General features: G+C 42.2%; 1 protein-coding gene across 3 annotated transcripts in view; it reads right to left on the minus strand.

The window, feature by feature from the left end:
- Positions 1-14099, minus strand: part of LOC146008833 (cGMP-dependent protein kinase 2-like) — a 165818-nt gene that overhangs the window by 67230 nt on the left and 84489 nt on the right. For 2 of the 3 annotated variants that reach the window (XM_083148590.1, XM_083148591.1), the window contains 3 exons: positions 7914-7982; positions 5191-5292; positions 1910-1939 (listed from right to left, as the gene is read on the minus strand). In XM_083148590.1, coding sequence (XP_083004716.1) covers positions 1910-1939; positions 5191-5292; positions 7914-7982 — 201 coding nt within the window. The remainder of the gene's footprint in view (positions 1-1909; positions 1940-5190; positions 5293-7913; positions 7983-14099) is intronic. The other variant, XM_083148592.1, reaches the window with a different exon arrangement.

A 14099-nucleotide genomic window follows, 5' to 3' on the forward strand; every position in this document is an offset into this window, starting at 1 on the left:
CTTAAACCCTACCCCCCACTTACCCCACTAGTGGGTTTCTAAAGAGGTGTTGCTCATCCCCGACCACCACTGAATTGATGCATACGTATATATACATATATATGGGGAAGATACCAGCACACCTTTTCTAGCACTACAGCAAATATTATCAGGGTCTACTCCCTGCACTGGGATCATATCTCAGTTTCCCCACTTGACTGCTCTTGTCGTTTAGCCCTCTTGTCACGCCCACATAAGCCCGCTCACCCGCTATACCTTTAAGGTCTGTCGACCAACTGACAGCAACCGGCCCGGGGCGTATGAAGGTACTATGAGATAAGGGTGACCTGTCTCTAAACTGTACAGTATTCCACCCCGAGCCCATAGGTATACTAAGCAGGGCAGCAGCCGCTTATTGTAGAGGTTCACACAGAGCACTCTTCTATTTTCACCACTGACCCTACATCCCAAAGGTCGGGAACTTCCCCCACAATACCCTAAAAAGCCCACTCTCATCCAGTGGCAGCTGACAGTTGGAGTAGACAACCTGCCAGAGGGGACAGGAGACTTTCCTTACTCAAACCAGGCTCTCCCTTCTGTTATGGGTATATAGAGTCGGTGGGACTACCCATACCCATTGGGCAAAACGGGACCCCCATCCCTACTTCCATTCCACTCCCCACTCTAACCCGTGTCTCATCCTCCTCCAACCCTCCCCCCTCCCAGCCATATCCCTTTCTCCTTGCGGGAGAAATAGTGAATTCATACTGCTACCTTTTTCTGCCCTATAAATGTGTCTGTTTAAATGAATACCACACTGGTCAAATAAACCCAGTGAATGTTTCATATAAATTAATGTATCTTTTGTGCAGTTCTCATGAGACTGTATAAGACAGAACGTTTGTCTGCTTGATAGGTGGTTTAAAAGGGTATTCACCCTTCCAAAGGGATAATCGGTAACCAGGCCTCTTAGGGCCCAGACACTGTGTCCTCCCGCAGGACTGATTCGACCTGTGAGCCAGTATTGAAGTTTTCTCTCCAAGAAATTGAAACTTTGTTGAGATTAAGAGTGTCTCTGATATTTTATAATGTTGCAAGTATAAAATGTATACATCTATGTAAACCGCATACACTATAGTCAATTAATTTTTGGCATCAAGAGTAAACTGGCTGAGGATAAACAGGAGGACCTTGTGCCCCGTTAGGCACAGATACCTAAGGTTACCCTAAATTCGTTTATATGTCTATATGTTTTGTGTTAAATGTCTGTTAATGTCTGTCTAGATATCTTTTTACTGTATATCTAATAAAAGCTAATTTTTAAACGTCCAATAACACATTCAGTAGGGGTACATTTCCCCTCCATTACCGTGTCCAACTAGTATTCTCCCACCTGACTTTGCTATATCTCAATAGATTACCTTTGAATATCTTTGTTTTCTAGCTTTTTTAGCCAGACACTTCTTTCCCCCCCCCCCCCCTTCTGTGGGCATCACCTGGGCAAGTGGTCTCTGTGGTTGACTCAATACCTATATATGCGACACTATCATCACTGTTTAAATATAAAATTATCTAAGAGTGCCCCAACAAAGAGAGAGTCTTTTTTTCTTTCTTCAGTAACCTATTTACTCTCCAGGGAGCACCTCCACTTGCAAAATTGTGTAAAACAGGGAGACTAACCATCCCCTTTGATTATTCTTGATTGTGGATCTTACTCATTTCTCTTTACAAAATATACTGTTACCTCTTGTGCACCGGTCACCATCCCCTCCCCCTTTCCCCTTGAAGTAGAGAAATAGAAGTCACCAGGTAAAAGCATCAACTATTGCTCTATAGGTACAAGGTATAAGAAGGAAACACATGCAGCATTCTGGGACATAAACTTTATTTAGACGATATACTTTTCAAAAACATTAGCATGATCACATACCTTAGCAGTCCTCCGAACCCCTGGGCAGCACTGGGATTATAGAACAGATTAGTAGGGTTTTATTTTGGGTGGGTGACTTGTAAGACTCTTTGGAATACAGTTCCTGATGCAGATATGGGGGTTGGAATACAGTTCTTGGAATACAATACTTTGGAATACAGTTCCTAACGCAGATATGGGGGTAATGTTGATGATGTATGCTGCGGAGTGATATAAGCCGCACTGCGCATGACCCGTGATAAAGATGGTTGGAGTGTGAGTGACCGGAAGGGAGCATTTGTGGGCAGTTATGGGAGCAGCAACTGAAATACAGGTGTGTCAATCATCTGTTGATGTATCATAGCTTGCGACTACGGTTCTGTGTACAGTTGCAATGGCTACGACATTCTATTCCTTCAGCTAGAAAGGTCAGATATCAACACCTTTGTACACATCGGATCTCCGGCGTCCCCAGCGGATGCCTCAATACAAATCACAAAAGCTGCAATATTTTCATATCTTTGCACAGCTGCTTAGACTGCATGTGCCTACATCTCTGAATCTCACCCACAATCCGTACACTGAAAATAGATTAATAAGGCTTTATCTGAAGATTTAATCCCCATTAGAGGTCTCCCTTTATGAGCACCTTTCTTCTGATAGCACATACCAGTTATGAATCCAAGAATAAATGTTTATACCTTACTGTATATCACTATGGGTCTGCTTCACAGGTATTCCCAATAATGATGTTGGGTGCAGTGGAAAGATTTTTTTGCATGACAAAGTGAGTGACAAATAGACAATATTTGGGAAAGGTGAGGGGTGGCTAGAAAAACACAAGCATATCGGGACCGTTTTTTTTTAACATTCCCTAGTTATCCAATGCAAATGTGTTCGCAGCTGGGGAGCTGATCTGTCTGAGACATTATAGGGTTGCTCAGAGTTCTGATGGTCTGTCCGACCTGCGTCCGATGTTCCTGCATATGTACTAAAATGGCAGATTTAAGACCATAAGACCAATTGTCAGATTTGGGGCCATATAAATATATGCAGTTTTGAATCAGGCTCTAGGTTCTCTCCATAAAGATATGTTACTGTTGACTGGGCCCTAACCAATTTGAAGCCGTAGGCTTCAACAGTGATAAATGGAGAGTGATAAACAACCAGCCAATCAGCTCCTGCCTGACATTTTTCAAACACAGCCTGTCTGTACCATGACAGGTAGAAGTTGATTGACTGTTTGTTTATCACTCTCCTTTTTATCCCTTTTGAAGTTTAGTGCATCTGGCTGTTTGGCTGGTGCTCCCTTGCACCGCCACCAGTTCTGACCATGATTCCTCTCCCCCCTCCCAGCAGTACCTATCACAGCAGAAGTTGGCAACACCCAACACCCCTCACCCATCGCAATTCTCATCCACAGAGTCGTAACATTTTTTAGCTCTGTTCCACCAAGACCCCAATATTATAATAGAGACAGAAAGGAATGTGATCACACAGGATGCAGTCAGCAGGTCGACAGTAATAAGGTTGACAGTCAATTGGTTGAGTTTTTCATTTTTTTTTTAAAACAGGTGTTTTTTCATACTTTACCATCCAAGTTGACATAGGAGCCGATTCAACCCTGTTTTCGAAGGTGTGAGTCAGCACTTGTACGAATATGCACATGTGAGACCCCTGTGTGAACGTCTTCAGCAAGTATCACACTCACCGAGGTGTTCACCCTGGCAGGGGAGGGAAGGTGGAGGGCAGGGTGCGGCAGCAAGGGAACGCCCAGCGTTGTATGTGCGTCCCCATAAACACACTGGGCATTCCCCTGGGAACACAGGGGTGTTGATGCCTGCATGGGGCAGGTGGCTGATGTCACATGACATCAGCGCCTGCCCCAAATTCCTCTATCTATGGCCAAGATAAAAGTCAGTTCAGACAGACTTTTATCTGCGGAGAAACAATCATTCAATGGTCAATGATTTTTCATCCTGGCAGCCGCATGCGAGGGGATGTGTTTGCGTATAAAGCTCCTCGCATGCAACAAAGGGGATTTAGGCGGCGGGGTGGGGTGCAGGCGTTTGGCGGGGTGACGAGTGGTGCTTACCTGTTCCCTAAGCTGCGAGTATATGCAGCCTAGCGAACAGGTCTGAATCAAGAGTGATACACTTCTACGGTGACCATGTTGACTTATGTAGACATAGACACAAAAAAACGTGAAAAACTCATGTTGGCCTTTTCATATTGACCTTTTCTATGTTGGCCTATTGCTTTTAGGAAAAGGGCCTAGGAGAAACGCTGACAAATACTGCAGTGTTCAATTAAAAAAAACATTGCAAGAGACTGACTATATAAGGTGCTCAGGAGACATACACTGCCCTTCAGCATTATCACACTTTCCTCTTTTGTTTCATCCCTAGTAGGGTGTTATACAAATGGGCGAGGTATCATAATCAGCGTGACTGCTGCCAACGTATCATTGCATCTGCCAAGAGAACAAATACTGAATTGCGGAGGTTCTGTACTGTGGACAGTAGCTTACAGTACATTGGAATTTTCCATTGTTTTATTTAGACAATTTTCCATTTTTTTTATTTAGGAACATTTTACAAGGTATCAATACCATTACACATTGTATATATTGCCCTTTATTCAGCCTGTATAACTTACAGTGTTTACCAATGATCTATACTAAACCTCCCATTTAACATCTATAAATCCTTACAGGTTACTGCTGTTCCTCTGGCACCACATTCTCTTACCCTGCCCTCAGTATTAATGTTTTAATGTGGACATCTAGCTCAACTGTTTCCCAAAGAAGCACATACGGAGGGTGATTCAGCTGAGATTGGTCCCCATCGTATTTGTTCCAGGGACCGACAGCATTGCTGGGTGATCAGTTCGGACTGACTTTTATCTGAGAGTGGGCGAAAAATCATTCGATGGTCGACAATAATCAAAGGACTTTCCGCCTTTATGGCTGCATCCGATTGGATGTGGTCGGTGAACACATGCATTCACATTCAGATGCGGCCATTCAATCGGCAAAGGGGGCTGGGTGTTCACTCGCCCGGCGGGTAGCATTTAACCGCTCGGTAAGCAGTGAAATTAGACTGCTTACAGAGCCAAGCTGAATCACCCCCACAGTATCTGAAGTTGAAGTATGTGTGCTTGTGATACAACACTGTGTCTCTAGCAAATGTTATTTATCATCCTGCAGAAAGATGTATTCGGCACATTGGTGACATAAACCTAACCACACAACAGTGAAATAAGGGACTAACTTGTTTTATATTGCAAGCCATATATCATACCTGGCGTTCCTTCTATCGTGGTCACTAAGTGCTAGCTGGAACACATATTCCCGCAGGTACGTCTGCAGCTCCTGGTAAGTTCCTACCATTTGATTGAATGTGCTGTAAAGAAAAGTAAAAATACAACATAGTACAAGGGGCAACATAACAGCAGCTGTAAATGTGTAACAAATGTCAAACTTGGAGTGAAATCTAATTATAAGAGCCCAGTGTTAAAGAGGCTGCTCTGCCCTCCTGCATCTAAGTCAATCACTACACTACATATATCTTGCAACTTTAGCATAGCATGTGTAGGTATACATTAAGAATAAAGTAATAAAATGTTTTTTAATCAGTTAAAAAAAGACTGTTTAAAATCTGATATATAACCCCAAACCCTGGCCCAAACCCTAATGTCTAATGGGCATTATGGTGTGTGGTATAATGTGTAGTAGGCATTATTGGTGTGTGGCATAACGTTTAATAGCTTGGGGCAGCCATTATATGGAAATTTTTACCATCAATACACCCACCATCCCTCTCTGCTTCACACAACTACTAGTGCTTGAGGGGTTGGAGGCCCCCCCAAAATATCTGTGTATGGGGCCTCAAGATTTCTGTTGCCGGCGCTGCCCTTCCCATCTATTATTACATTTTTAATACAGATAGTTCTGACAGGAACAATGGATCTACCTGGCAGACACTGGAGCTGGTTGGCTTACCACATTGCGCTACAGTAGCTCCACCCTCTCTAAGCTATGTCACTGATTGTGGTGAAGTTTAGTCTGCACTATTGACTTGCTTTGACAACATCACTCTATCTACTGTAGCAACTAGTTTATCTCATCAGAATATGCTTCGTCTGTACCTGAGGGATGCGGTCAGGATCACTGCAGTCAGGATTTCCACAGTTACAATACCGATAGCAGCATTTCAACGATCAGAATCAACAGTGTATCCTGTCAATCATGCTGGGTAATGTCATGCCTGTATGATGTCACTAATTAATTTCAAATCTGTACTCTCATTTGTGGTCTAAGGCCTGATTTAGATGGACGCACAGTAACTACAATTGCAAGTGTTTTTTTTTTGTTCAGTGCAACTGCTGATATCCGCAAGTGAAGCTGTCGCCAAGAAATCAATAGTGATGCCCACTGGAAATTTTGCAACATTTTTACAATTGGGTATACATAGGCAGCCGACACACAAGAATAAGGAACATTGAGCCTGATTCAGACCTCATGTGAATTAGCGCAGCGACCGATTAACGATACACTGTGCATATGCCTGATCCTCAATGCACATGCACAATAACTTCCAGCGGTGTAATCCTGCTACTTTTTTCCTTCACTAGCCGTTCGCAAAGTGATTGACAGGAAGCCAGCGTCTGGGGGTGGTAACCGGCCGTTTGATGGGAGTGCCAAGATAAACACTGGATAAACACTGATTAAATCCAGGGCTATGCGGTGCTTGTCATCAGTGGTAACCAGTGGAAATCAATCGATGATGAGTGTCTTACGAATGGTTTTGGAAATTCCTTTCTAACCATACACAGTGAGCACATTAATTCACAAGGCCGGATTTCACTATGGCAGTGTCTACCTGATCCCTGGTCACTGCAAATTGCATTCAGGTCTGTATCAGGCCCATTGGGATTAAAAGTAGACCTATGGATATGCAGGTGCCATGTTTTTGTATGTAAGAGCGTATAATTGATGGCAGATAAACACCCTGAATAACAGGTCTACTCCCTGCTACCTCCCTAAAACTGTGCCTTGCTGTCAGTCACTTTTCACATTAATCCTCATTGCGAGCGGGATTGTAGCAGCTCCTCAACACACGAGCAAAGAGATTGCGACACATGCGCAGTCTGACAAATATCGCTTAACAGTGGTTATCAAACTTGGTCCTCGGGACCCTACACAGTTCATGTTTTCCATGTCACCCAACAGGTGCACTCATTACTGACTGACACATTTGAAAAGAGTCACAGGTGGAGCTAATTATTTCACTTGTAATTCTGTGTGGAGACCTGCAAAACATGCAATGTGTGGGGTCCTGAGGACCGAGTTTGAGAACCTGTGGTGTAGAACATCAGCTTTGCGTCCATTTCTGAATCAGGCTGTTAGTTCACAAAGTGGCTTCCACCAATGTCTGTGGACAAGATGCACATTTTAAGAACAATGATGGAGTATTCAATGGCTCAAAGGTATCTTCTCTGATAACCCGAGTGGTCTGGCCGGAATGTGGATGGGAATGACAACAATAACTCCCATTTCACAAGTAATTTGCATAGCAATCTTTTTATAGGCAAATTCGAAAACCATTGAATTCTTTTGTATTTGTTCAGAAGCAAATATGACCTCTAAATCATCGGCGACCTCGGAATAATCAGATATAGATTTAGCGCTATGTCAATGCTTCATTTAATTTCTCAGTACCAGGCACCCAATACTAATATACTATACTATAGCAGCACAAGCGTAATGTAGTGAGAATCAGATAAGCTACACGATCAGTACTAACAGCAGATATAATATAACTAGACCATTTAGTCATTACGAGAGCACTTTGTAATATTGTTCATTAGGCTTGGGTATTTCATGCTTATTGTACACTATTCTTTATATACTATCATTGTAGAATTAGGATCTCACCATAATAAGTATATAAAAACTATAATTTAGGAAAGACTACTCTGATATACAAGACAGCAACATTAGTGGGTAATGCAGAGCACTCACTCTCTGTCAATGACAAGGCACTGGGTGTCATCCTCTTCAGCTATGATGTTGGCGGAGCGGACATCCTCACTAGAAGAGAAGATCAGCATGAGTAATCAGGCATTAGACATTTCATTAGTTATGTTTCACATCCTTCAATCATACTATTATTGATCAAATGAGAGCAATGCAGTGGGGAGAATTTGATTTGCTTACTGAATAATAGTACTGTTAATAAAACCCAAATTGCATAACACAGTACATGTGATTAATTCAATCTACACCCTGAGTTATTAACTCTTCTGTAATAGATATGACATCACACCACTCAGCACAATTTGGGTCGTTAGGCTAAAGCATTTTGTCAATTACTGAGAAGCAACTGAACTTTTCCTTTGCAGCGCTTCACTTTTATATCAATAATATAGAAGAAAAACCTTCCGGTTCTCTAACTGTCTTAATTAATTCGATGAATTTAAAGCAGGGAGAAAGGTCTCCGATATTTGATAAATTGTCTACAGAATTTTTCAGTGTAGGTTCTTTCCCATTAAATTCTAAATAAACAGGATGATAAATCACACTTGATATAGTTTGTTGTGTCTTGCGGTAAATACTCCCTAATCTGCGTCTCAATGCCACAAGCATTCACTAACGTCATTTGCAATGTGTAAAAATACAGGTAGGGGTCATAGGGTCGAAAGTAATTAGGTCAACAGTCGATGGGTCGTCCGCTATAGGTCGACAGGCAAAATGTCGGCACATGAAAAAGGTTGATATGCATTAGGTCGATATGGTCAAAATATTGACACATGCACTGGGTCAACATGGTAAAGGTCTACATGAAAAGGTCAAGGTTTCTTTATATTTTATTGGTGCATAAGTCGACATGGACACCGTATAATTGTTACGCATCCCCTTGCATGTCTCGCTTCACTCACCATGCTTTGGGCACGGTGCCACGCACACTATTATGATCTCACTCTATGCCCACTTGGATAGTAAAGTATGAAAAAACACTTTTTAATTTTTAAAAAAAAAACTCATGTCGACCTATTACTTGTGTCGACCTTTGACCATATCGACCTAATGCACGTCAACCTTTTTTCATTTGTCGACATTTTGCCTGTTGACCAATAGCGTTCGACCTATTGACTACTTTCGACCTATGGACCTTATCCCTAAAAATAATGGGCGTGCACAATCATCTTTCATCCAACCATCACTTGCAGGTCCATGCGTCTCTATGGAAACAGGTTATCTGTTTAGTAAGCCTAAAACTTTGGTAAATCCTATGAACACTGGTGTTTTGAAGGATTGACACCTTTTTGTGCATTGGAGGTATAGGAGATATTTATTTTAAGTTCCCACTTACTATATGTTTCCCTAGCCTGGCATTTTCATCCGACAAAATAGTTTATTACTGTTTGGCCAGAGGGTGCTATAGCTGATTTGCAGGCTAGGTTGGAGTTTACCGATTGGGAGCTATTTGTTGAAGAGTCTATGGACATGGACAAATTAGTGACTATTGATATCCTGACAACCATGGTTTTGGGTTACTTGAACTGTGGCATTGAAAGCAGATTCGTAATTTTTTTAATGATAAACCCTGGATAAATGGCAAAGTTCGCTCTCTACTAGTGGAGAGGGACAATGCTTTCAGATCTGGTGATCTAATCAGTTTTAGGGCTGCCCATTTAAGATTTAAAAAAAATGGAATGTTAATGCAAAAAAGCCTATTCTGTAAAATTAGAAAACACATTTTCCCAGGATAATGATGCTAAAGGTTTGTGGAAAGGCATCCAAAATATTACGACTACAAAGTAAATAAAAGCTTCTGCATCATGAATGTGACTCATTAATAGGAGATACTTTAAATGCTTTTTATGCCTGCTTTGATGGACCGACTGTGCCACAGTTTTTCCTGGCAGGAAACTCTGAGGATGTTGGGCCCTTAGTACTAGATGAGGAGTCTGCAAGACAGTGCTTTGTTAAATCCAAGCTAAGGGGAAAGTTTTAATGGAGTGTGCAGCCCAGCTTGCTGGAATTTTTACTTTTATTTTTAATGTCCCTTAGTATGTTTTGTGTGCCTAAATATTTTAAATCAAGTATTACCCCAGTCCCCCACAAAAGGTGGGGCCCATAGTTTGAATGATTACCGCCCTATTGCTTTGACATCCCTCATCATGAAGGCATTTAAAAGATTGGTATTAGGGTATATCAAGAAATGTATCCCACTTGGTTTGGACCCCTTTCAGTTTGCCTACAAGGCATAACAGATCAACAGATGACACAGCTCTCATTTTTTGCACCTTTGGATTTAAAGCAGGGTTGCCTACCCTCCCAGAATGGCCAGGAGGGTCCCGGAAATCGGGTCCCCGTCCCGGCCCCCCTGGGCCAGCCCTTCATCACCGGCAGACACCCCCACCCGGCGAGGGGCCCCCTGGGTTAAATGACGCAATCGTGGCTTTTTAGCCCTGCCCCCTGCCGTGCAATGCCTGAAATACAGGCATAGCACGGCGAGGCTAAAATGATGTGTGTGGCTCTGCCCCCGAACCACCCCCTTTCCCCTCCCGGAGATGGCCCCACCCCCCTGCTTTACTGAGCTGGCTGCCCTCTCCCGGAGAGGGCAGCCAAAAAGTCAGCAACTATGATTTAAAGGGCTGCACAAATCCTATTCTTACAGTAGATTATAGTTCAGCCTTTAATATGGTAGTTCCATCATCGTTAGTGAGCAAACTTTATAGCTTAGGGTTGAGTAAGTGCATCGGCAGAGGGATTCTGGATTCAGGGGCAAATGCAGCATTTTTAGAAGGGGGTTTCCAGAGGGGCGGAGCAAAGCCCGGAGATGGATACTTAGGTGACCCAGTATATGCCGGGTCAGTTAAAAAATATATGTATGTACACATATATATATACACACACACATATATATATATATATATATATACATACATACATACATATATATACATACAGGGGCATCAACAGCAGTGTAGACCCCTGGGCATAGCAATGTATTGGGGCCCCTACCGATCCTCCAGTAGTAGGGGTGGGGGAAGCTTTGATGTCCCGCGGGTGGTAGGGGGTATTATATCAACCGCTCAGCATGTAGGGCCTGGATCAGTCATTTCCACTAATTACCCCTTTACTGCACAGATGGTGGGAGATGGGGTAGGAGAAGGGGGCATTGGGCTGAATGAAGGGGCCCTGATACATACCTTCCAGGGTGGTAGAGGATGTTTAATACGCAGAGGAGGGGTGTATAGTGGAGTGAGCTTATTATTCATAATTTTCTGGTGGGAGGACAGCTTGCTTGACTGCAGATATCTCCAGTTTCCGGAAAAAGATTTCTTAGATTTTTATAGAATTAAAAACTAGAGAATCCCACCTACCAAATGGGGACCAGGGGGTCAGAGTTCAGGAGACAGAGCAATCCGCCAAGGAGTATAGAAAACTACATAACAGGTATGTGGCGCTGGACCAGCTACTGGAAGGCTGATATCTCTGGTTCTGGGCACAGTAGAGACAAGCTACTAGTGTCCCTCAAAGGGGGAGTAGCTTTTGGAATATACCCTCAGAAAAACTCTAAGTCAGACAGAACCTGAAATATCTGACTGGGAAAAGCAAATAACAGGCTTGGATGGGGACCACTGCTTAGGCTCCTGGGGGGTTCTGGGTACTCAGAAACCCCCCTGTGTGCGCCACTGGGATTTTCTGTAAGATAGGCCACAGGTTGTCAGGATAAAAGATCAAGGGCCAGATGCACTAAGCTTCAAAAGTGATAAAATGGAGAGTGATAAACAGCCAGCCAATCAGCTCCTACCTGCCATGTCACTGACTGTGTTTGAAAAATGTCAGGCAGGAGCTGATTGGCTGGTGGTTTATCACTCTCCATTTTATCACTTTTGAAGCTTAGTGCATCTGGCGCCATCTTAGTGCATCTGGTGAACTGTAGGTAAGCACGGTGTACCACTTTAGGGGGTGCATCTTGAGCCCTCTGCTGTACTCGTTGTTTACTTAGGAATGCTCTTTGAGCTTTGTATCTGTTCAAATAATAAAATTCAGAGATGATATTGCTATAGTGGTTCTACTTGTTAATAATAATGAGACAGATTATAGGTTGGAAGTGTCTATATTGGAGTCCTGGAGTAGGGACAATTGCATCTTCCTAAATGTGGATAAGACAAGGAAATGATTGTGGACTTTATGATATGCCACCGAGATATATATTGTCCATTAATGCTGAATGGACAAGAAGTTAAGATAATTGAGTCCTTTAAATTCTTGGGCATAAACATGAAAAACGATCTTCATGGAGTGTGCACAAAATACTGTTATAGGGAAGGCTCACCAGCATATGTTTTTCCTAAGGAAATTATGTACATCTGGTATGTGTAAGGGATCACTAGTGAAGTTCTACTCTTGTATTATTGAAAGTGTTCTCACTTATGGTATTTTAGTGTAGTTTGGTTCTTGCTCTGCTGCTGAGCGGAAATCTCTCCAGAGAGTGGTATCGACAGCAAGTAGAATAATTGGGGTTGCTCTACCAAGCATCCATCATGTATATGAAAATTGGCTCCACTCTAAAGTGAAGAGCATTTTGAGGGATCCCTCGCATCCAAGTTGTTCTCCTTACTACCTTCAAATAGGAGATATCGCTCAATTTTGTGTAAGACCAGTAGCTTTAGAGGAAGTTTTTTCCACAGGCAATATGTATTTTAAATAATTAGTGGGAGTATTGGTTGTAACTTTGGTGATGAAGTACGGTTTTGTATTCCTGATGCTGGTTTTCTTTTCTGTTTTGCCTACACCGTTTTTGTCTACATCTGAATTTCGTTAACTGTTCATATTTTTTTGTGAGCATTTGATGATAAATAAACTAAGATATAATATTATATCTCGGACATCGGATTACAATTGCAGTCCTCATACGTTTCTATGGAGACTGCAGAGATGACTCATTTACAAAGCTTCAAAATGCTTAGCTTTACAGAGATGGCCCTAATGCAATCTCTAGATCATGCATGTCCAAACTATGGCCCTCCAGCTGTTGTGAAACTACAAGTCCCATCATGCATTGCCACAGTTTTGCTATTAGGGAATGCTAAAAATATGGCAAGGCATGCTGGGATGTGTAGTTTTACAACAGCTGGAGGGCCACAGTTTGGACATGCCTGCTCTAGATGGTGTCAGATCATATTAGTCTAGGGCAGTGGTTCCAAAACCGTGTGCCTAGGCACCATGGGGTGCCCCTGGACACTTGCAGGGGTGCCTTGGGTTGGTGGACCAAGATCAATTAATATTATTTATGGTTAATGTACCAGGCAAAACCAGTGCTGATGGCTGCCAATCATAATATATGTAGACAAACAGAAGCAAATCCTGTCCCTCACCAGATAACTGTGACATATAAACACAATGTACTTAATTTAATTTTTTTTTCTGAATTTCTCGATAAGAAGCATTTGGCCTGGGGTGCCTTGAAAATATTTTGATGCTTTAGGGTGCCGTGATTCAAAAAAGTTTGGGAACCACTGGTCTACGGACTACATATCCCTCTCTGGTAACCACCACTTATTTGTATCAAGTATTGTAGGAACAAAAGAAGGATATTTGCCAATGTTCACTGATAGTGTGCCCATTTGAAACTTTTGCCAAGTATGAATCTTTATGAGAGTAGACTCATAAAAACAGCCACATAAAGGATCTTCTTTATTTTAAGGCAAAATCATGTCCTAGTTAAGTGCATGGCACGCCGCTGCTTACTGGCCATTGACAATTCATAGACAATCTACTGCCACACAACCCTTACCAAATACACACTTTCCTTACTTTGCTATTTGAAATTAAAACAAATTGTTTAGCAATATAATACCATCCTTAAATATTGTATCTGTCTCCTCTATCATGCTTAACACTACAGAATCCACAAGTATGCATCTAAATGTCAGGAACTTTACAGACTTATTGCATTGCAGATTAGGACAATATTATGTGTATTGAAGTTATAGAAAACTATGGGGGAAATTTACTAAAATGTGAATTCTACTTCACATGTGATGTTGCTATGGGTAACCAATCAGATCCTGTCTACTATCTTCTAGAGGGTGCTAAATAAATAAGAAGTAGATTCTGATTGGTTGCCCATAGCAACATCACATGTGAAGTAGAATACACATCTTAGTAAATATCCCCCAATGATTGTTC

Source organism: Crinia signifera, chromosome 6 (assembly GCF_055691185.1).
Source record: "Crinia signifera chromosome 6, ASM5569118v1, whole genome shotgun sequence".
Lineage (NCBI taxonomy): Eukaryota > Metazoa > Chordata > Amphibia > Anura > Myobatrachidae > Crinia > Crinia signifera.